We start from the raw sequence: 24,794 nt of genomic DNA on the forward strand, positions 1-24,794 counted from the left end.
TCACATGCTCAGGGTTTTACTCATTGCCATTGTTGGGGCGGAAAGGAATTTTCCCCTAGGTCAGATTGGCAGAGACCTTGCGGTTTTTTTTGCCTTCCTCTGCAGAATGGGGAATGGGTCACTTGCAGGTTTAACTAGTGTAAATGGTGGATTCTCTGTAACTTGAAGTCTTTAAATAATGATTTGAGAACATCCATAATTCAGCCAGAGGTTGGGGTCTAGTACAGGAGTTGGGTGGGTGAGGTTCTGTGGCCTGCAGTGTGCAAGAGATCAGACTAGATCAGAGGTGGGCAAACTACGGCCCATGGGCCACATCCGGCCCACAGGACCATCCTGCCCAGCCCCTGAACTCCTGGCCCGGGAGGCTAGCCCCCGGCCCCTCCTCTGCTGTTCCCCCCCACTCTGGACGGCGGGGCTGCGTGTCTGGCTCTGGGTGGGTGGCGCAGCAGCCAGACATGCTGCTCTGAGTGGCATGGTAAGGGGGCTGGGGCCAGAGGGTTAGATAAGGGGCAGGGAGTCCCGGGGGGCAGTCAGGGGACATGGAGCAGTTGGATGGGGTGGAGGTTCGGGGGGACAGTCAGGGGGGGTTATATAGGGGGTGGGATCCCGGGGGGCGGTTAGGGGCAGGGGTCCCGGGAGGGGGCGGTCAGGGGACAAGGAGCAGGGGGTGTTGGATGGGTCAGGGGTTCTGAGGGGGGCAGTCAGGGGGCGGGAAGTGGGAGGGGGCAAACAGGGGGTAGGGGCCAGGCTGTTTGGGGAGGCACAGCCTTCCCTACCCAGCCCTCCATACAGTTTCGCACCCTGATGTGGCCCTCGGGCCAAAATGTTTGCCCACCCCTGGACTAGATGATCATGATGGTCCCTTCTGATCTTACAGTCTATGAATGAAGTGAAATGAAGCTGTTTATAAATCCTGTAAATTAGTGATGACCAAACTCTGGTCTCTGGACCGCTGGTCAGAATGGGAGAAAAATAACTATTACACAGAAACCCAGGACAAGTACAAATGTTTTTTGGACAAGTAAAAGGATAATGTTTCCTGCCCATTAGACAAAAAGTACAGGGGAAAATGGGGCGGACTGAGTTACATCAGGGGCAAAAGCATTGAGCTGCCAGTCCAAGGAGAGGGGCTAGAAAAGAAGGGCCGAGCAGATCAGTAGAGCTGCCAAAAGGGAGGGGCTGGGCCTTGATGACATCAGCCACACAAATAATGCCGTGGAGAAGCGGGTTTGCACCAGGGACAAATTCACAGCTGAGCAGACAGCCCTAAGGCTGAACCTCTATTTGAATGTGTTACTTGTTAACGTTCTGATCAGGGGTCTGGTGACACTGGAGCTGCATTTTTCAGCTACAGTGAAGTATCTATAAATATTGCCTTTGCCTGAAACGCAAGCCAGAGTTGATGGTGCTGCAATTTTTAGTAGCAGCTACTGTAAGATACATTTTGATTTTATATTAAGAGGAAAAAATAAGGCTCGTAAGCTATAGGTTGCAGTCAGCTCAAAAATTTTGCCTGAAAGACCAGCGATAATTTAAGTTGCCAGCAAAGCCAAAGTAGATTATTTAGTAAGAAACTACAAGTTTACAATGTGTTGCTGCAAAACACACTTGTATTTGAATTTAAGACAGAGATGGCCCTCTAATAATTTGTTACAACCCTAGCATTGCAAACTCTGCTGCTGTCAGGCACTTTAATTGAAAAATAATCCATGACTTTACAAATTTAATTTAATTTGTATCAAAACTATATATACACTTACTTGCTTGACTAAAAAAAAAAAGTGAGTGAGAGAATAAGAAATGTCTGGAATGCATCAACCACCCTGTTGAGTTTTTTGTTGAAATCACATTAGCTTCTTTTAGGGTCATACTGAAGGTTCTGATCTAGGTAAGTATAAAGCACATGGCGCTTTCCAGAACTAGTAGAAAGCTAAATATGGATATTTAATCTTTCCAGCATAAAAACATTTCTGGTCTTTCAAGGCAAAGCTGCAGAAAAATCAAATCTCTGTGCTTGAAGCAGCCATTGACACGGATACCAATTTCACCAGGCTTCCACAACCACTTCAATTTACTTGAGTGTCACAGTCTAAAAATTGGAATAGCCGCACTTTCTTGTCAGAGAACCAAACTGAGTTTTTAGATGGAGGAGTGATCAGATATTTTCCCCGCTTATTACTAGCAGTACAGAGAGCACTTGCTTTTTGTTGCAGAGAGGTGGTTGGTCAGATGATGCAGGCTCCCCCCATATCCATCTGCTAACTTGCATTAAAAGGCAGCTAAAATATATTGTTTTTATATTTTTCCATTTAAGCCATTGCCGTGATTGCCACAGGCATATAATGAGATTGCAAATGGGACAGGAAAGTGGTTCTTTTGATCATGAGTGGGGTGGAGGGGAAAGAGGAGTGGTCAATGAGACAATCGCTTTGTTAAGATGTGATTGGGTACTCCAATATCTAAATGCATGCTTATATTCAGTTATAAGAGGATAATTCACAGCAGTTTTTAAAATATTTGGTACAACGATTTCCAGATGATGTGACGTTATGTTCACAATACCAAGAAAAAAACGGATCTACTTGAATCTGTTTTCACTTAAATGAAAAAACTTGTCGCCACTTTGTTTTCTTAGTTATGAAAGGTTATTCAAATTCATATGCTTGATTATTAAAGGATTTGATGACATTTCTGTTTTCACTTCCTGCAGTTGAATAAGGCAGTGATACCCACTCTGTGGTCCTAATTAATTGCTAAACGTAAGTAAATGAATTATTATTTTTAGGTACTGGATACAAATCTAAAGACCTTGAAAGTCTTGATGAAGGTCAAACGCTGATGATTGGGGGAAAAGAAATTGAAGTGATGGGTGTAATTTCAGCAGAGGACTTTAATAGTGGCAAATGTTTTCAGACTGGTGTAGGGACGTCCACCACAGTCCCAACTGCTTCTTCACAAAGTACCTTGAAACCATTCTGTAGCCCATTCAAAAATGTCTGCAAACCAAGCACTAACGAAAATCTACTTAAAGAGTCCCAAAACTACAAACCTCGCCATGATCCAAATGCATCAAGTAAGATTTAAAATTCTGTTATTTATTTAACCATCCACTTTTTGTAAAAAAAGTCCTTTTGTAAGAAAGCTCAATGCATAACCAAGGTTTTTATGTTCCCTGTCCAAGTACTGAATGAGAATCTAGGGTATCCCACTGAAAATCAAGTTTAACCAATAACACCACAACATGATTCTGTTCTACAAGTGGCAGGTGTACTGTAAAGCATGAGACTGGAGGCTGTGTCACTGACATTTGAGAAAGTGTTAGTATCTTTAAACCATCACCGCCTTCCCCCTCCCTCCCTGCACCTCCCGATCAGCTGTTTTGTGGTGTGCAGGAGGCTCTGGGGGGGAAAGGGGAGAGCGAGGGCACAGCAGGCTCAGGGAAGGGGGCGGGAAGGGGTGGATTGGGGCGCTGTGTTCAACCACAGAGTTGGCTGCATTTTGTCTGTTTCTGCAATGCTGTGTGAAAGACCTGGGTTTCTCTCCAATTTTTGGTTTTGGGGGGGCCTGATCCTGTGATGGATTTGAGTGCCTCCTGCAACCTGAGCCTCTCAACTCCTATGGAAGTTGAGAGCACTCAGAACCCCACAGGATGGGGACCTTTGATCTCTAAACTAGCATGAGTAGGGTGTGCTGTGTTGTTCACTGTCTTGTGTTGCTCAGTATTAACCCCTTCCATTGCTGATGGACTCCAAAGTATTCTACCCATTCCTCTGTAGTCTTTGAGGGGGAGCGGAGATGATGAGAATAGTGTGTGTGTGTGTGTGTGTGTGTGTGTAAAAGAAATAGAAGGTTAGCCACAGTGTTCTGATAAACTCTATTTTGAGTAATTATGTTCTGTACTCCTTGCAGTTTTAATTGGATGAGGTATTTTTCCTCATTTCCTGTCCTAAATTGATTATTGTTGGTAATCCTCACTTGAACAGCTGCTATAGTTGATCCCAAAGGTGGCAGATTGTAGTAAATGATGGGTGAAGTAGTTCTTATAGGTATTAAACTTTTAAAGCACTTCTGAAACCTTTAGGATATGCGGCAGTGTTTTAATAGGTTTTTTTTTATTATTTATACTGTATCTAGGTACTCAGACGTAACAATAGCAACTGTTGTTCTTTATATTCTTTGTCTAGAAATGACCAATATGTTAAAAAGCAATTTTCAGCAGTTATTGAAGTCTAGCAAATAGTTACTTGATATAGTTACCTTGGAATAACAATACTTTTTGCTTACGAAGTGAACACAAATTATCTCTTACCACATCTGTGTATATGTTGAACTTTAAGATTCTTTAGTTATGCCACGTCCAACTCCAGATCACCAGCGGATGTTCAATAAGGCTGGTTTACCTGTGGTAGATGTAGTTGTGGATCCTTACCTTGTAAATCATCTTCGCCCACATCAGAAAGAAGGAATTGTATTCCTGTACGAGTGTGTGATGGGAATGAGGTAGGAGAATAACTGTCCTATTAATTTTAACTCTGGTAATTTTTAGCGTGTTTAAAAAAAAAAAACCCAAAATTGAGATGCATTCTGTATTTCTCTGTTAGAAGAGAATGGTTGAATTATCCTATAAACCAGTGGTTCTCCAGCTGCGGGCTGCATGCAGCCCAATTAGCCCACAGCTGTGGCCCAGCTGTATGCTAAAGGGTGGCAGGGTCCAGGGCCTGGGCTGCCACATGGTGGGGTCCGGGATTGGGGTCAGGACTGCTGCCTGGCACGCTGCGGCAGGGTCTGGGGTCAGGGCTGCCGCCCAGTCCCGCACATTAGGGCCCCAGGTCGGGGTTTCCCCCCGGACCCGCCCAATAAGGTCTGGGGTTGGGGTCGGGGCTGTACCCGGCCCCACACAGCAAGGTCTGGGGTCAGGGCTGCTGTCCGGCCCCGCCTGGCGGGGATCAGGGTTGGCGATGGGGTCGGTTTGGGGCTGCTTCCCAGCACCACACAAAGGGGTACGGGGTCCCTGCCACTCGGCCGCAGCACTGGGGCTCTGCTCTTTGCCCCGCTCTGTGAAGGGGTCTTTGGACTGTGGGCACTGGGCATAACGGTGTGGTGGTGGGGTGCTGTGGTTCTCAATCTGCAGCCCAGGTAACACATTGTGGCCTTAATATGCGGCCCACAATGATTAATAGGTTGAGAATCACTGCTATAAACCAAGCCAAAATGCAGTGCTGGTTGGTATTTCAGAAATTTTCACTCAAGTATAAAGGTACGTCAATGTACCACTCTGTTGAAAAATTACTATATTACTTTTACAGTTGTTACATAAGCTTTATATACTATAGGCTGCTTATGGTATGTGTTCATGTGCTTTGACATAAATTACTTAAACATTTTTAATAATGAAAGAAGTCAAGTAAGATCTCTAATTTTGGATGATCGGTATGTTAATCTAGTAATGATTTAACTGAATAAAAAACTACAGCGTGATCATAGTAGAAAGAAATAGGTTTGTATTTACTTTAAAAACAAACATATTAGCCAGATGAGAATGCAAATAGTTGAAGGGTTTCCTTTTCATTACTAAATTGTAATTATTTCTTACAGATTAAGTGGCAGATTTGGAGCTATTCTTGCTGATGAAATGGGTTTAGGAAAAACCTTGCAGTGCATTTCGCTTGTCTGGACTCTCCTACGTCAGGGGCTCTATGGATGCAAACCTATAATAAAGCAGGCACTGATTGTCACCCCTGGGAGTCTGGTGAAGAACTGGAAAAAAGAATTTCAGAAGTGGCTGGGAAGTGAAAGGATCAAAGTGTTTACAGTTGATCAGGTGAGATTTATATTCAAAAAGGTCAAATCTGGCTCAAAATTAAAAAAAAAAAAAAAAATCCAATATTCCAAATAAGCTGTTTTTTAACAAGCAAATGTTTGTCTTCAGTATTTGCAGCCAAAACATTGCAGGAGGGAAATGTATGCATGAAAACTAAAAGTGAAATTGATTAGAAACTGACTAGTGTACTTTCATTGACGAAAATTAGAGTAATGCAAAAAATAAAGAAGTGAAATAGTGAAAAGAAAACTTCAAAAAATAATTATTATTACTCTGCCATGTTGTTTGTAACAAACATAAGGCAATTTATTTTCAAAAAGATATTTTTTTAACCTGATAATTCCCTGCAAATGTATTTGTATGAAGTAACAGAGAGAATGCTGTCTTCTAAATTTGACCTAATATTTGTTGCGAATAGATTAACAGTTAGGCCTGATCTACATTTAAAAGTTAAGTTGACATAGCTACAGCATTTAGGGGTGTGAAGAATTCACCTCAGCAGCATAGCTGCAGTGCTGTAGCTTTGCCACTGTAGCACCCATAGTGTAGGTATGGCCTTAAACACTTCCTTTTTGGCAGTCTTCCTTCATGGTCTGTATGAAATAGTAAGTCTTTCAGATGAAATGAAAGCTCTTTTTACAAGTGTTTTTATATGTTTTACAAAACTTTTAATTTTTTCGATGTGTACCTCTTTTATTTTTTCTACTTATTTAGCATTCAGTCCTGCTATGGTGCTGAACATACTGAGGCCAATCTAGATGTCTGTTTAACTCATATGCTGTCTTTGCTTCCATCACTTTCCTTAGAGTAACTTATTTCAAGATGTGGAACTGAAGTGAACTGATTTGACAGAAATTGTCTATGTGGCAGTAACTGAGTTTGAGCAAAGTAAATGATCAGCTGTGTTAGTTCTTGAGAGAGCAGCTTTGGTGGAAAAAGATTCACTATAACGTAAAAAAAAAAAATAGTTACCTAAACAGATATTTAGAGGTTGTTGCACATTTTCTCTCAATTGTTAGGGTTTTATTATAACACTAATGTTGGGGTGGGGGAATATTGAATTTATTGGTAATTAATGTGTCCCAAAGTGACAGCATATTTTCCTTTTCATTTAAATATGTCTAACATTCTTATTCATCTGGTTGAAGCCAGTGGCATTTGAGAGCACTCAGCAGTTTGTAAGATTGGGCCCCTAAAAAGCAAAGAAAACATTGACATGCAAAAGTGAGATAACAATACCACTTGCCTACAATATAATGAAGTATTTTAAATAGTAATTTCCTCTCTACCTTATAGGGAAGAATGGCAATTATCATACTATTATTTCTTCAGCACAACGTAAAAAGAGCTTGTCTCAGACTTTTGAAATTCTTGCATATAAAATAATAAATTCAAACAGTTATCAGGCATGTTTTCTTTACCTATACATGAAAACACTCAGCCCTACTTTTGATCCTTCAGTAATCAAATTTTAAAACAAGTACATTAATTTCTACTTAATGTTGAAACTTGATCAAGGGATAGTTTTGTTAAATCACAAATGACCCATACAGAACTTTGCTGACAAAATGAAGGCTCTGACTTAAAGGTTCTATTTTATAGCCAAGCAGGTTTCATTAATCCATGTTGCTGGATTGTATGAAATATAAATTTGAGGGAGTGTTGTCATTATCAGTTTCCAGAATACTACTACTACTATTTTAAAAAGCAAAACACCTACAATAATAATAATTAATAATGAAAGTTTGTGCTACTTGAGTCACTGAGGTGTTTTTCATTTAAACTTCACTGAAATCAGTGGAAAGGCTTCTATTGACTTCAATGCCCATTGAACCGGTGCCAAGAGATGTGTGTTCAGTGTACAGGAGTGGGAACCAGGAACTGTGGAGATCTCATACTAACTGGCAATTGCTCCATGTGTAGCTTTGGGCAAGTCACTTAAACTTTTCATCTCAGTGTTTGCATCTGTAAAATCGGGGCAGCCGCCTCCTGATTGCCCCTCATGTCTGGTGAAGGCTCTTCTTCAGCCTGCCTCTGGTTCCCCTCTTTAGAACCCCTTTGTCAAGGTTCCTCCCCCACTCTGAACTCTAGGGTACAGATGTGGGGACCTGCATGAAAAACCTCCTAAGCTTATCTTTACCAGCTTAGGTCAAAACTTCCCCAAGGTACAAAGTATTCCACCCGTGGTCCTTGGAATGGCCGCTACCACCACCAAACTAATACTGGTTACTGGGGAAGAGCTGTTTGGACGCGTCTTTCCCCCCAAAATACTTCCCAAAACCCTGCACCCCACTTCCTGGACAAGGTTTGGTAAAAAGCCTCACCAATTTGCCTAGGTGACTACAGACCCAGACCCTTGGATCTTAAGAACAATGAACAATCCTCCCAACACTTGCACCCCCCCCTTTCCTGGGAAATGTTGGATAAAAAGCCTCACCAATTTGCATAGGTGACCACAGACCCAAACCCTTGGATCTGAGAACAATGAAAAAACATTCAGTTTTTTACAAGAAGACTTTTAATAGAAAATAGAAGTAAATAGAAATGAAGAAATCCCCCCTGTAAAATCAGGATGGTAGATATCTTACAGGGTAATTAGATTCAAAAACATAGAGAACCCCTCTAGGCAAAACCTTAAGTTACAAAAAAGATACACAGACAGAAATAGTTATTCTATTCAGCACAATTCTTTTCTCAGCCATTTAAAGAAATCATAATCTAACACATGCCTAGCTAGATTACTTACTAAAAGTTCTAAGACTCCATTCCTGGTCTATCCCTGGCCAAGCACAGCATACAGACAGACACAGACCCTTTGTTTCTCTCCCTCCTCCCAGCTTTTGAAAGTATCTTGTCCCCTCATTGGTCATTTTGGTCAGGTGCCAGCGAGGTTACCTTTAGCTTCTTAACCCTTTACAGGTGAGAGGAGCTTTCCCCTGGCCAGGAGGGATTTCAAAGGGGTTTACCCTTCCCTTTATATTTATGACACCCTTAAAACTTTAATATAGTCTTGTGGCTAACACACTGATACACACCACGTCTGGGATTGGTTAAATAATAGAAACCACTCAAGACAGTCCTCAAAATAAAGTCCATCATTATAGCCTAAAAGTTCATACTCAGCTCTGGCTCTTCTGCCACACACAGAACTCTTCTTCTATCCCAATCTGCTCTTCGTGAAGCTGCCACTTATACGCTTTCATAGCGAGAGCTCAGTGTTCTGGTTTTGTCTTCCTTCTCCCATCAACATCTCCCCCCTTCTGAGAGAGAAGGCAGCATGTATAGTACCTAGGCTTAAAGGGCCAGAATGATCCATTACACGGGGTTATAATAGCTACCTACCTTACAGAAATGTTGAGAGAATGAATGAATGTTTTGAAATGATTGCAAAGAATATTGTTAATTCCATAGTTCATCTTCATATACCCATTATATATGACCATAGCAAATCATGTAATGGGGGTAATGAATAAATAGGGTTGCTAACTCAGTGGATCAGATCACTTGGATCCAGACTGAGTTGTCTGTCTCTGGTAACTGAGCTTTGACTGGAAGCAAAAAACATAATTTTAAAAATTCTGGAGTGTTGAGGGACCTTCAGGCTGCAGGTTATGGGTTGAGCCATGTTCTTTTCAGTTGGAGAAGGCCAGCAGGGAAGTACAGCCTAACTCATGGTGGAGATTATCATCACCTCCCTCCAGGAAGAAAGGATTTTGGCTTCCTTTAAGAAAACAATTGTTAGGGCTCTACTGAAGAAACCATCCCTTGCTTTGGACCATCTTAACTATCTGTATCAAGCATCCCTTTTTTGGGAGAGCTGATTGGAAAATGTGTTCACCTTTTAGGTCATGCTGCAAGACTGATCTCTTGGGTTTTCAAGTAGAGAGGTGCACTGAAGGATTTGAGGTGGTTGACTGTGGGATATTAGCATGGCAAGTATTAATAGTGTAGTTAATATTAACTGCTAAATGAGCTACTTGGGATATAAAGTAGACTGTTCTATTAAGTGGCTTTGGGCTGAAAAGTCTCTTGTTGCAATGATTTTTGTCCATATATTTCTTAATTTTTGACATATAGAGATCATAAGCCTTTGGCTAGTCTATGGCTTGTTGAATGATTTCTATGGACAATCAAATAGGTATGGTGCAAGGATTTAAATAAAAAGGTGTGTTGTCATTTTGTGAGTCGTATGTGCAAATGCGACTACTTTTAACCATCTAATCTGGCAAAAACTTTCTTGTATTATATTGAACTTTTGTTTGATTTAGTACCCCAGTGCTGCTTTCAAGATCTAAAACCTCTGATTTTCCCATGCTGCTCAGACTCAATTATCACTTTTCTTTATTTCTATACCTTGAAATAAGTAACTAAGGAAAGAGACCAAAGCAAAGAGTAAACATGAGTTAAACATATATGTTGATGCCTTCTGAAGGAAAAAGGCATTAAAGGTTCAAAACAATAGGCCCCATAGCTTTTTTCTGACTGTCAGTAAAATATTTTGGGGTAGCGTCTCTGCTGGATACAACAGAGCAGGAGTGCTGTCAAGGAGCTGGTTATGCATCCCTGATTCTCTGTCTCCCCAGCTTCTATGCTGCCGTAACTTGTGCATGCTAGCTATGCTCTCCTAGGGTTAGCAATGTTATGTGGCTCATAACAGAGTGAGGACTATTTGATTGAACTGAAAGAGGTAAACAGAATGTGGCAAATTTATTACAAGATCACAGTATAAATTGGTGTCTACTGCATCTTGTGATCCCACCATAAATGTACTGGGAGTCTCTTAGGCTTTTTCATTATCTCCATTACAATTATCAATTTGAAACTTACTCACAACACCAGGGTTAAGTAGCTGTTACATCAGGTCTGTAGTTTTCACCTTCACAGTAATGTGCTTTAGTAGACTTGGTGTACTCGAAGAACAGTGAGCTGCCCAGTAGCGTGGTAGTAGTATTCTGTATTGCCATGTCGGATTCCCATATTTCTTTTGCAAATTAAGAGGGAAGAAGTAGTCCAAGCCCCATAGGGAGGTGGGGAATGACTCATGTCGTACAAGGGCCCTGCAGTTCTCCACGGAACATGTTTGCTGATCGTGGATAGATGCATATCCAAATTTTATATCTAGAGCCCTGCAAATCTGCAGATCTCTGCAAATTTTGTATCCGTGCAGGGCTCTCGTCAAGCAACAGAAATTCCACCTGAAACCAGAGAATCGGGGAACAGGTTGAGGAGCTCCAAAGAGAATTGGCTGTGTGATGCAACTTTTATTTATGCTCTACAGGATAACAAAGTAGAAGAGTTCATCAATTCCCCACTTCATGCAGTTCTGATAATCAGTTATGAGATGCTGCTGCGCACCTTGGACCAAATTCAAACTATAGAATTTAACCTCCTAATCTGCGATGAGGGACATCGTTTGAAAAACAGTTCCATTAAGACAGCTACAGCCCTCGTCAGTCTGTCCTGTGAGAGAAGAATTATCCTGACTGGTCAGTATATTACAAATAGCCTATTTTATAGCTAGACTAAAAGAGCTAACTTCGGTGAGTATGTGAAAGAAAGTTGCAAGTTATACAAGTATGAAAATTTTGGCAACATTATCAGAGGTATTGTTTTTATAGTGTTTTTTTAGAAATCAGCATAAACTCTGGCGAGTCAAGTGTAAAAGTATAATTAGGCAGGCTAAAAAAGAATTTGAAGAGAAACTAGGCGATTGGGGTGCGGGAGAGATGTGGGCTCTGGGATTGGGTCAGGGATGCAGTGGGGCGAGAGGACTCCCCCCAGCCCTCTCTCGCTTCAGCAGCTTGGGGCTGGGGGAAAGGCACATCTCCCCAGCCGCGGCAACTTCAGTGGGGCTGGGCTGGGCGGTGCCGGGCTGAGGGAGGGGCTCCTCTCCCCGGAAGCTCTAGTGGGCCTGGACCTGGCCGGGCCGAGGGAGGAACTCCTCTCCCCCGGCCACAGCAAGTCCGGGGCAGGCCCGCACAGGGGCCGGTGGGGAGGGGTGCCTCTCGCCACCGCAGCCCTGAGCCCTGGCGCGGGACTTAATAATCAGCCATACGGTCACGCAGCTTAGAGGGAACTTAGGACTGCACCAATTAACCTAAATCAGTTTCATCACCATTTTAGTTAAATCATACAACTTTTTTGTGTCGACAAGACGTGGGCTCTGATCCCTAGCTGGAAACACTGCTCTGCCTCAGGGTGATTTAACCATTGGAACAAACTAGCAAGGGTAGTGATGGATTCTCCATCTGTTGATGTCTATGTCTTTCAAAGATATGCTTTGGTCAAACACAAGTTATTAGGGTCAATACAGGGGTCAGAACAGATGATCTAATGGTCCCATGTAGCCTTAAAATCCATGAAACTATTAATCTATTAATGTTGCGCTCTGTTGACTTCTGGTTGATGCCTAGAGCAACATTGATTACATATCAGAAAGACCTCCATTTAGACCATCTAAGTTTGGAGGGACTACATTGCATAATAGGAACTTTGCAGGAGGGAGAATTCAAATTAAAAGAAGATTTAAAAAATATTTCTGGTTTCTTAGTGTTTTGTATTGTGTTAAAGTTAAACTGTCAGCCTGGAGAGAAGCCCTTGTACTCTATTGCGAACAGCTAAAACCTAACTTGTTGCAGGAGATACTGCTGCATTTGTTCAAAATAAGAATAACCTTGCAAATGAAGCTACAGTCTTCACTCTTTTTTTTCCCCTAGGAACACACAATCTGAAACAGAACAAATAGTTCTCAAGTGCTGGTCTGTATGTGGATTTCATGTGTGGGTACACATGCGCTCCATGTACCTAAGACCAGAAATTTCTGGCAAGTAGTTTCCATTTATCCGTGCCTGTACAGTTGTTCCTCATGCTCCATGCTCAGGGTATAAAGGGCAGTGCAGACCAATGCCTTTTCAGTTCCTTCTCCCCACCCCATGGCCTGAGTCCAAATTCTCTGTCCAAAGCTATTTTCGCATCATCTTTCAAAACAGGTAAATAAGCCAAGATCTTTTCCTCAGCTGTTTTATCTCCAGCACCTTTATGAGCCGCCATGTAAATGTCAAAGGGTACGAAGACTTAGATATATAGCTTCCTCCACCTGAACCACAGCTGCTCAGCCTCACCCACCATCCAGGGGTTACTTTTGATGGGCTGCTTCAGAACCATGTACCACTATTGATGCCATTCCCTACTGCCTCCCAAACTTTTGATGGGTGCCTCATCCTTTTGCTCCACAGCTGGAGGGCAGTAACAACAAACAAGTAAGTATCGAGATCATCCACTCCGGCTACACCATTGAGTTTCTCTCCCCTCAGCTGCACAAATCCCTTTCCCAGCCCTTCTTCAGAGACAATTCTCACAAGGAGAGCCTCTGTCTAGAGGTGGACACTCTCCTACAACATGGAGCTACAGAGGAAGTGCCACCTCAATATCCAAGGAAAAGATTCTACTCCTAAAATTTCATAGATCCCAAGAAAAATCAGCTGAATATCTTTATTTGCAAATCCAAATTCTGCTTGCTCGTGCTGGCATCAATAATCCCCTCCCTAGAGAAGAGCACATGGTGTGAGGCTCCCGACATGAAAGGTGCTTACTTTCATCGGGACATTCATCCATCCCACAAAAGGTTCCTCAGATTTCTGGTAGACCAAGAGTACTACCTGTTCAGAGTACTCCCATTCATGCTGGCGACAGCGCCCAGGGTCCTCATTTCGATCCTCTCAGTGGTGGCAGCCCAGATGAGGCAGAACAGCTGTACCATTTTCCTGTACCTGGACAATTGACTCCTAATGGGCAGATCCAATCAGGAGGTCCAGTTGGCGACCCTATCCTTACTCCGTCTTCTGGCATGCTTGGGAGTCTGTGTAAATGGAAAATAATCTACCTTGACTCCTGCAAAAATCATGGGCTTTATAAGAGCGACTGTAGTCTCAGCCTCATCAAAGGTCTCCCTATGGACAGATTCCAGGTCAGAAACAGCCTGATAAGCCAAATCACCCTCAAACTTCAAACCACAGTCAAGGTCCAATCTTCCCCTACCAAGCTACATGGCCTCATGTACCTGTGTAACACTGTTCACCAGGCTTCACCTTCATTGTCTACAGGACTGGCTCCAGTCTATTTACTCACCAAACAGAGACAGCATAAATACAAGTAACAGTCCCTGGCAAGGTTACAGCTTCTCTTGTATGGTGAATGAATGTGGAACAAGTGTGTTTCAAAGTCCCTTTCCTTCCACCCATACCCAACACAACCGTAATTGTGGACGCATCCCTCATAGATGCATAGCCCATGTGGACAGGACACAAGGTATGACGACTCCTTGAGAGGCCAGGATGCATATCAGTCTCCTAGAATTAAAGACTGTCTGCCTAGCCTGTAATTCAGTGTTTAATTTGTGCCAGCCCTGGCACCTCTAGGTTTGGCAGTTCATAGCCTCAGCACCTCTGGGCTTGCCACATCAGTTATGGAAGAAAAAAAATTGCTTGACCCTGGCACCTCTTTCATTACAAATTAAGCACTGCTGCAATGCCTTCCTCCCACTTATACAGTCCCATCATATGTAGATAATTTCAGACAACATGATGACCATCTTCTGTATAACAAACATGGTGGAGTGAAATCTCTTCGCCCTATAAAGGCAATCAATTTATGGAACTGGTGCAGCAGGAAACCACATCATGGTCTCGGCAACATACCTGACAGATGTGCAGAACTCTCTAGTGGACAAAATTAGGAAGCACTTCTTCACAGACTGTGAACACCATTCTGTCCTGAATGAAATCTTCACCCAGTGAGGAATGCCATCTTGGGACCTGTTTGCCTCCCAGGTGAACAAGAACTTCAACATAACGTGCTCCAGAGCAGCACTAAGCTGGGACTCCAGGAGTGATGCCCTTTTGTTGTCTTGGACAGACCACCTGAGATACACCTTTCGTTCCATCACACCGCTATTACAGGTTTTGTGAAAGATTCATCACAACAAAGCTCGAGTCATTCTCATCACATCTAACTTGCATAGACTGTTCTAGTTTCCCAGATCTTTTACCCATTTTCTCATAAGCATCTGAACCTTCTCGAATTGTTAATTAAGTAAGATCAAACATGCCAACTCAGATTCTCTTCACCTCACAGCCTGGTTTTTGGATGGGTGTCATACCTAGAGCATCCACGTTCAGAGGCTGTTCAGACTATTCCCAATCAAAGCAGTAATGCTCCATCAGAAAATTCTGTCTAGCTAAATAGAGACATTTCTCTACTTAGATACAACAGAACCAGTTGTCCCCAGAAAAAGTGGGTATTTGTGCTATGACAGACTATTTCCTCATCCTCAAGACATCGGATCTTCCTTTTAGCTCCTTGTGGGTCCATTTAGCAGCCACCAGTGCCTTTCATCCTTTGGTAGAACGATAAAATTATAGAAGTATAGGACTGGAAGGGACCTCAATAGGTCATCTAGTCCAGTCCCCTGCATTCAAGGCAGGACTAACAAATAACTAGGCTATTCCTGACAGGTGTTTGGAGGTTTTTAAGAGCAGGTTAGACAATGACAGAGATTCCACAACCTCCCTAGGCAATTTGTTCTAGTGCTTAACTATCCTGATAGGAAGTTTTTCCTAATGTCCAACCTCACCCTCCCTTGCTGCAATTTAAGCCTATTGCTTCTTGTCCTAGCCTCAGAGGTTAAGGAGAACAATTTTTCACCATCTCTCTTCTAACAATCTTGTATGTACTTGAAAACTATTATCATGTCCCCTCTCAGTATTCTCTTCTACAGACTAAACAAACCCAGTTTTTTCAGTTTTTCCTCATAGGTCATGTTTTCTAGGCCTTTAATAATTTTTGTTGCTCTCCTTGGGACTTTCTCCAATTTGTACTCACCCCAAACAGTCAGATCCCTGAAAGGTCTCATTAGGACCTTCTCCCCTGGGGAGAAACCAGCACTGCAATGAGATCTCCATCTTGTACTCCCAATACTTACCAGATCACGCTTTGAACTGTTAGCCATGTGTTCCATGTCCCACCTGTCCATGAAGGTCTCCTTCCTAGTCACCATCACATCAGCCAGAAGGGTGAGTGAACTGGGAGCACTTGTGGATGACCCACCATATATCACATTTCAGAGGGAGAAGGTTTCCCTTTGCCTCTTCCTGAAAATCATGCCTAAGACAATTTCTGAGTTACACATAAATCAGCCTATTCACCTGCTGGTATTCTTTTCAAAATCTCATGCTTCCAATGAGAAGAGATGAGACTTCTCTCTCTCAATGTCAAGCAGGCTTTAGTGTTCTATCTGCAAAGAACTAAACCAGTTAGGAAAATTCCTAGACTATTTGTCGCTATAGCAGACTGATTGAAGGGACAAGCGTTGTCTGCTCAGAGACTCTTGAAGTGGGTCTCCTGCTGTATCATTCTTTCTCATCAGCTGGTGTATATTCTTCCCTCAGTGGGGGTAAAGGTCTATTCCACTAGAGCACAGGCAACCTCGATAGCATCTCTTCAAGAAGCACTTATACTGGACATATGACAGGCAGCAATCTGAAATTCTGTTCATGCTTCACGGAACATTACCCTTTAATTCAGGCCTCTTCTGCAGATGCAGCTGTTGGGGCAGCAGTATTATACACTGTATATCAGCTGCATTTGTGTACCTCCTGCTGTTTGAATATTGCTTATCAATCACCAACGTTTGGAATATACATAGGGACCACCACTTGAAGAAATTGAGGTTACTTAGCTGTAATTGGAGGTTCTTTGAGATGTGTGGTCCCAATCTGTATTCCAGTACGTGTCTGTCTTCCCTCTGTTTCAGATCCTATCTGTTTCAGGGTAAGAGAAGGAACTAGAGAGACGTTGGTCTGTCCACCCCTTAAACTCTCAGTTTAAGTGGTGCATGAGGGGAGCAACTGTGCTGGCATGAACTAAAGGATACTACTTGATAGAAATCTCTTGTCTCAAGAGCATTGAATACATGTGTACCCACGGGTGAAATACAGATAGAGACCACACATCTCAAAGAACCTCCAGTTACAGGTAAGTATCTGTCATATTTCTTCAAAACGGAAAAAGAAAAGCGCTAAATAAGAAAACAAGATTTCAAATTCATGATTAGTTGAGTCACAATAACTAGATATACAATCTAATCAGTCAGGATACAATAGCTAATTAAGAACTTCAAAGTTCTTACTATTATTGTCAACTTTAAACTCTGTTGTATTTAGCAATTATACTTACTATCAATTTCAAGGGAAAAAAAACTCTTAAATGTGTAAAAGTACATATTTAAATATTTTTTCTTCACCTAGGCACTCCAATACAAAATGACCTGCAAGAATTTTACGCATTAATAGAGTTTGTAAATCCAGGAATACTTGGTTCTTTGTCCACATACAGAAAAATATATGAGGAGCCTATTATTCGGTCCCGAGAGCCTTCAGCAACAAAGGTACATCATTTAAAAACAAGAATTCAGTCATTGAATATAATTCATAAGGAGAGTTAGAAATTCATCTTCTAGAGAGTCAAATGTAATTTAGACTGTTTTTCTTCTTCAATGCATAGCCTGTGGCTGAGATTTTCAAACAAGCCTAATTCCCTTGGGCTCCTCTGAAAATTCCAGTATCAAAACATAAGTAAGTTCATGTAATACTCAAAGCACGACTTCTCTGGGCATTTCTTTCTTTTATGTCAGACAAGGTGGGTGAGGTAATATCTTTTATTGGATCAACTTCTATTAGGCCTTGTCTACACTGGCAAGTTACTGCACAGTAAAGCAGCTTTCTGCAATGTAACTCCCGAGGAGTACGCGCTGCCAAGCCACTTAGTGTGCAGAAACTCCTCAGTTGCAGTGTTGCAAAAAAACCACCTCAACGAGAGTCGTAAGGCTTACAGCACAGATGCTCCTGCGCTGCATTGCCAGTGTAAACGCATCAATTGCTTTCAGCACTGTAATTGGCCTCCGGAAGTGTCCCATAATCCCGAAGTTGCCACTCTGCTCATTGTTATGAACTCTGGCTGTCTGCTTCAGGACTGGTTGCTTCCTGCCACTGTCTGAACTTACAAGACAGCATGCTGACACAGTCTCTGTCCACCAAAACACAGTCTCTTCCCCCCCACAACCCAATACACATACACAGACACACTCCCTGTCACACACACTCCCCCCTCCACTTCAGTTGAAAAGCAGCAGGCAATGTAGTAGGATGGCCATGGAACTATGGGATTGGGAAACCTGCATCATGTGATGCTGTGCCTGCCCCATGAGACATTGCAAACCCTTCCCAAAGCACCCTACTGCCAGTTGCACAGTGGGATAGCTACCACAATGTACTGCTCTCTTTGCTGTTGCGAAAGCCGCTAATGTGGATGCGCTCCAGCATCACAAGGAGTACAGTGTGGACACATAACAGCAATTTAATTCCAGCACTTTAATAAAAATGGTATAATTTGTTGCACAAAAACTTTGCAGTGTAGACATACCCTTAGTGAGAGAGACAAGCTTTTGAACTACTCAGAGGTCAGGTCTGGGAAAGGTACTCAGTGTCACAGTTAAATAAGAGATCAAACAGATAGTTTAGCCCAAGTAGTTAGGACATATTCTAAGAGACCATTCAAGGTGAAATGGCCTGTTAACACCCCTGTAGTCATAGGACAAAAAGGGGAGTTAGTGGGTTACAGTTTGTTGTAATAAGCCAGTTTGCCTGTTATAATAAAACACTGGATTTATGGCTTATTGCAACAATATTTAGTCCTGCCATGAGTGCAGGTGACTGGATTGAGCTCTTGAGGTCCCTTCTAGTCCTACAATTCTATGAATCTATATTTAGATGTGACACTGAGTACTTTTCCCAGACCTAAGGAACAGCTCTGTGGCTATGTCTACACAGCAATGTAAGCCTAAGGTTAGTGGGACTTGAGTCAGCTGACCTGTTTCAGGGAACCCTGGACTTGAGCGTCTACATTCCTTTTTTTTTCTTTTTTCTTTTTTTTTTTTATACCTAGGTTAAGAATTTTCTGACCCGTGCTCAAACCTAGGGCTCTGGCATCCACACTGCAGTGCACAGACCCAAGTCAAAGTAAACATATCCCAAAGTGCCAAGAGCACTCCTCAGCCCCAGTATCTAGCCCTAGGAACGTGGTGCACTGTGGGAAAACCCTACTGCCCACCCTGTTTCCCAACTGTGGTGGTGCTATTGATGGGACTCAGGTGCCCATAAGGAGCCCATGAGTACATAAACTGCATCATTAGCTCCTTTGGTGACCGTCTCAGTAGAATGATGGCAGTTTGAGAAGGCTTTATACTGAACTACCATCCAATCTGAAACTTGGGCTCTCCAGGTCTAGGCTGAGTTACAGTGGCAGAAAAATGCCCATGTGCATCTGGATATCAGTCTCCAGGGCAGTCAAACTATTAAAATGAAACTTTGCGATTCTTAATTCTTAAAATGGGATGTTCAGTGGAGGGGTTTTTTGTTTGGTTGTTTTTTTATTTATTTTTGTCTGTTTGTTTTGAAGTTTGACATAAAATGAAGGTATCAGAGGAAAAACACAAACTCACACCCCAGCCTGGGTGTTGCTGGCTGCGGAGTGGTGAAGTGCACTCCCAGGGCTTGGGGTGGAGTGTGCTTCAGCTACCCCCGGGGATCAATTATCTCTGCCCCCACCGCACCCCACGAGGCAAGGATAAGGGATCCTCGGAAGGCTGCAGGGAAGTTTTGGGTCTGGTTCCCACTCACTGCCCTCACAGTGCATGCAGCCCAGGTATTCCTGCACATGCAGGAAGGGTAGGAGGGGCCAGAGAGCAGAGCAGGGACCAAGCACCACCCTGCAGGGAGGGACAGTGCCTGAGGTCCCAGTTTAGCACAGCCAGGGGAGGGATGACTTGCAACATCCCTGCAACCAGGAGCCATCTCCCACCTGTCAGCTTTGCTCCCTGCTCTGGGCGAGCTCCATGCAGCAGTGAAGGAGTAGGAAGGGGAAGTACGCTCAGCCAGGCAGTAATGGTACTTCTGGCTGCTGTATTGGCTGCCTGCAGTGCTGCTCCTCTGCTGCCAGGAAATCTGGGATACATCCAGAGGACTTCTGGGCTCTGAATCAAGCTGGGGCCACATGCACACAGGAAAACAGTAGGGCTTGAATGCTAGGTTCCAGCTTAACACGAGCTCAAGCCCTTCAGCCCTGGGACCCGGGGGCTTAGCCCTAGGTTAGCAAATTTGCAGTGTGGATGCAAGGGGGGTTTGGCTCGAGCTTATGCTCAGACCCAGGCTTACATTGCTGTGTTGACATACCGTGTGTAGCTCGAAAGCTTGTCTCTCTCACCAACGGAACCTGATACTAAAAGATACTACCTCACCTACCTTGTCCCTCTAATATCCTGGGACTGACATGGCTACAACACCACTTTTTTTCGTGTGTCAGACTCTATGGCCCCAATTCAGTGTTTTCCCACCTGGAACATAGGACCGAGGGGTACCAAAGTAGTTTGGTGGGGAGAGCATTGTAATTTGGTCTAGGGCAGGTGTGGTAACACAGACTTCTCAGCCTCTTATTTGAAATCAGAGTTAAATGCTGTTATTTAATCAACTGTATTGGAATTAATTAACTTTTTAAAGTTTATATAATGTTGAGTTTTTCAAACACCTGTTTTATTGAATAATTAGTTTGTGGATTATTTATTAGATAATGATCTCAGATGGTAGGAACAACGAATCTAAACACTTGGTTATCATTCAGTCCAATTAATTGAAGGGCTCCACATATCTACCACTGTGCAAATGGCTACAATGTTTCTTTCCTTCTAGGAAAGAAATTTGTCCTGGCAAACCCCACAAAAATGGTCACTTTCATGCCATCTTCCATCTCCTCAGACTGTTTACACACTATTGTAGCAGTCTGGCAGGAAGGGGACTGTGATTGGCTGGAGAAAGGGAGAGGGCATATAGTGACATGAGGGAAAGAAGGGGGATGAAACACTTGGAGGGATTGCATGGAGGTATAATTCTTCACTTCTGCAGTTCTGAGGAGCTTCTCATGGCAGTTGTCTTCCTCTGCTACTTTGTGAAGGAGTAGAGCTCCTGGCAGGGTTTGGGAGTGTGAGGGCTGGTCTACACTATAAACCTATATCAGTATAACTATGTTGTTCAGGGATGTGAAAAATGCACACCCTGCAGCAACATAGTTATACCAACATAACCCCCCATGTAGACAGTGCTATGTTGATGGTAGCTACCGCCTCTCATGGAGGTGGATTAATTCTCTCCTGTCAGCGTGGAGCATCTTCGTTAAAGTTCTACAGTGGTTTATTTGGTAGTTTGTTCCAATTGGTGCAGCTGCACCTATGCGGCATTTTAAGCGTAGATGTGCTCTGAGATGGTAGTCATTTCCTTTACTTTCTCTAAGGGCACGTCTTCACTAGCAACATTAAAGCGCTGCCATGGCTCTCCCAGTGCTATAAAAGAACCACCTCCAGGAGGGGAATAGCTACCAGTGCTGGGAGTGCGGCTCCTGGCGCTGGTTCACTGTCTACACTGGCACTTTGCAGCGCTGAAACTTGCAGCACTCGGTGGGGTGTTTTTTCACACCCCTAAGCGAGACAGTTGTAGCGCTGTAAAGTGCCAGTGTAGACAAGCCCTGAGACACTGTTTCAACTCCTGCCACTGTCTGTCCATTCCACATTTTAGGAGCTGTACAAATTGCGATATGATGCCATTCATTTATCACTTCAGCACAGTTCTGTAGAATTCAGTGCAGCTTTGCTACATAAATCAGGAACCTAGCCACATAATTTGAGTCTGTAGTGACTCATAGTGCATTAGCTCTTGCCTTGGTTAAGAGTTTAAAAACTCCTATGACAAACCAAATACGCTGATATTAATTGATCATTAAAACCCTGTGTCATAAAGTGGTATCATACAAACAAACCGTGTTCACTACTGCCTGATTAAGAATCCTATAGCAAAGAATTGTGATGTAACTGAACATGCTTGTAAAGTCATATCTAAACCTCTGTTTGTTACATTAGGAGGAAAAGGAGTTAGGAGAGAAAAGAGCAGCAGAACTCACTCGCCTAACTGGACTGTTTATTCTTAGAAGAACACAAGAGATCATAAACAAATTTCTCCCACCGAAAAAAGAGAGCATACTTTTCTGCCGACCAACAGCCTTGCAGCTTGAACTCTATAGAAAACTGCTTAGTTCTCGAGTTGTTAGATCCTGCCTACAAGGAGTACTAGAAAACAGTCCTCATCTGATATGTATAGGAGCTTTGAAAAAACTCTGCAACCATCCCTGTCTTCTGTTTAAAGCCATAAAGGTATTTACTGTATTTTACTTCAACACAAATAATTAGACAGTGCTACACAATAAAAGTAATTAAAATGAGTTACTGTTAAAAACTGTATCAGTGGAGTTCCACACATGACCTCCCAAAATGATGTGCTTTAGAGCTTTCAAAAAACTTAAACATTAGAAAGTCAGTTTTGTCAGTTTCATTAGGGTGGTGTTATCAAGTACTTCCAGGATTTTTGCTGTAATTTGGTCATTTTCCACCGCTTTGTTACTTTTCACCTTTTGGCTGCAGAGAGGTAGAGGTGGGTTTGACAGAGAGTGTCAATCAAATCTTGGAGCAGTATTTTTGCTGTCTTCTGAGTTACCACCAGGGCATTTGGCTCCCTTTACTGTGCTATAGAACAGGTAAATCCAGTGGCCTTTGAGTTACAGCTGCTCAAGTCCTTGAAGATCCACCCCATCTTTCACAACTCACTTGTGAAGACCTACACCAGGAACCGATACTCAGACTGCTCCAACCCCACCATCCATATCCATATGTGGACAGTAGGAGTACCTGGTCCCCAAAATCCTCAACTCTTGGTGAGTTAGGGGAAGACTTCAGTACCCGTGGACTGGGAAGGCTACAGTCCGTACAAGTAGTCTTGGGGGAACAAGTAGAGAACATCCATGCCCTGACCCTATTGCGGGAGTTCTCGCGGAAATACCCTGAGAAACCAGGCCCATAGGCTCCTAAGATGCCCTTGAACGTTGCAAATCAGGCACTGAAGCCAGGCCAGTTTCTGGGCAACCTAACAAGTGCAACTTGCCTGTAGTCGGCTGCCAGATTGGATACACAGCCTGATTGGTGGGAAATGTCAGAAGATTGCTCTTTAGTGCAGCAGCAGTAGTTTGGTAGCTGCTCAGAGCTAAAAGCTCTTGCACCTGTTTGTTCCCAGCTTTCTTCCCACCTTGTTCCAGTCCTGCTCCTACCTTGTTCCTGCCTCAGACCCCACCCTGCTCCTTTGCACCCAGCCTTGCTCCTGCCTTGCTGCCCTCCAGACAACCCGTCTCAAACTTTTGGCTCACATTCCTGACTTCTGATTCCAGCTCTGCCCCTTGGCTCTGGCTGCTGATTCTGGCTCTGATCCTGGGCTCTTATTCCTGCCTACCAACTCCTGCTGTAGCCACTAGGTGTGACTCCTAGTCCAATCACTAGGCATGACCACCCATGTCCTGCTCTCTGCCACACACACCATGAAAAGTTACAAAGATAGACAACTTGTTGTTAATAGCAGGCCAAGCAGGGCTCAAAATCAGTTATGCTAAAACAAATATCCTTGTAACCCAGATGTCAAGCAGTAATATCACATTAAATGGCAAAAATATCAAGAAAGTACATCAGTTCATTTACCTGGGCAGCACCATATTAGCTAATGGAGACCTCAAAAAGAAGGGACATCAAGGAAAGGAATGACACCCACAACATTTACTTAATTCAGCAATGTATGGAAATTAAAGATATACGTCACCAGAACAAAATAGGGAATTTTCAGTTCAGATATAATCTTGGTGCTAACATCCGTCTGTGAGAGCTGGAGATCTACTAAAATGCTTGACAGAAAACTAGAAGTCTTCAAGAAGAAGTGCCTATGAAAGTTTCTGGGCATTGGTTGGAAAGACTATTACCAACAAAGAGATCTGAGAAATCACCAATCTGCAGCTCCTTTCCCCCAGGATCAGAAGGAAACGCTGGGCATATTTGGAGCGTATACTCCAGGTGCCAACACAAAGAATCCCACATGAAGCTGTCCAGCAGAAGCCAACTGGTGTGAGAGAAAAACGGTGCCCAATAGAAACTTTATGAAGAACTCTTTGCAGGAAGGGCAGAATAGAAGGTCTCAATGCCATAGTGCAAATGAAAGCAGCAGCAAATGACAGGAATAGAAGAGACTATTTTCCACCCTGTGCACCATCATTGGTATGGGAAGGATGTACTGCTACTAAAGGATAATAGGATAATAAGTAATAGCCAACATGGATTTGTCAAGAACATATCATACCAAATCAACCTAATTTCCTTCTTTGATAGGGTTATTGGCCTAGTGGATGGGGGCAAGCAATAGATATATCTTGTTTTTAGTAAGGCTTTTGACACAGTCCTACATTACATTCTCATAAGCAAACTAGGGAAATGTGTTCTGTATTAAATTGGGTGCAAAACTGGCTGAAAGACCGTACTCAAAGAGCAGTTATCTTTGATTCGCTGTCAAAGTGGGAGCACGTATATAAGGGGTGCCTCAGAGCTCTATCCTGGGTCTGATATGTTTCAACATTTTCAATAATGACTTGGATAATGGAGTGGAGAATATGCTTATAAAATTTGCAGATGACACCTCCAAGTACTTTAGAGAACTGAAAATGACCTTGATAAATTGGAGAAATAGTCTGAAATCAATAAGATGAAATTGAATAAAGAAAAGTAGAAAGTACTACACTTAGAAAGAAAAAATCAATTGCACAACTACAAAATGGGGAATAACTGGGTAGATGGCAGGTTTCAGAGTAGCCGCCGTGTTAGTCTGTATCCGCAAAAAGATGATAGAACAGCTGAAAAGGATCTGGGGGTTATAGTGGATCACAAATTGAATATGAGTTGACAATGTGATGCAGTTGCAGAAAAAATGCTAGTATCATTCTGGGGTGTATT

The 24,794-nt window shown here is 42.9% G+C and overlaps 1 protein-coding gene across 1 annotated transcript in view; it reads left to right on the forward strand.

The window, feature by feature from the left end:
- The window catches only part of RAD54B (RAD54 homolog B), a 122,993-nt gene that overhangs the window by 84,051 nt on the left and 14,148 nt on the right, over positions 1 to 24,794 (forward strand). The window contains exons 5-10 of the mRNA XM_077810008.1: positions 2,786 to 3,073; positions 4,338 to 4,500; positions 5,596 to 5,821; positions 11,100 to 11,307; positions 17,125 to 17,264; positions 21,840 to 22,130. Of these exons, the coding sequence (XP_077666134.1) occupies positions 2,786 to 3,073; positions 4,338 to 4,500; positions 5,596 to 5,821; positions 11,100 to 11,307; positions 17,125 to 17,264; positions 21,840 to 22,130 (1,316 nt within the window). The remainder of the gene's footprint in view (positions 1 to 2,785; positions 3,074 to 4,337; positions 4,501 to 5,595; positions 5,822 to 11,099; positions 11,308 to 17,124; positions 17,265 to 21,839; positions 22,131 to 24,794) is intronic.

The sequence above is a fragment of the Eretmochelys imbricata genome, chromosome 2, assembly GCF_965152235.1.
Source record: "Eretmochelys imbricata isolate rEreImb1 chromosome 2, rEreImb1.hap1, whole genome shotgun sequence".
In the NCBI taxonomy this organism is placed as follows: Eukaryota; Metazoa; Chordata; order Testudines; family Cheloniidae; genus Eretmochelys; species Eretmochelys imbricata.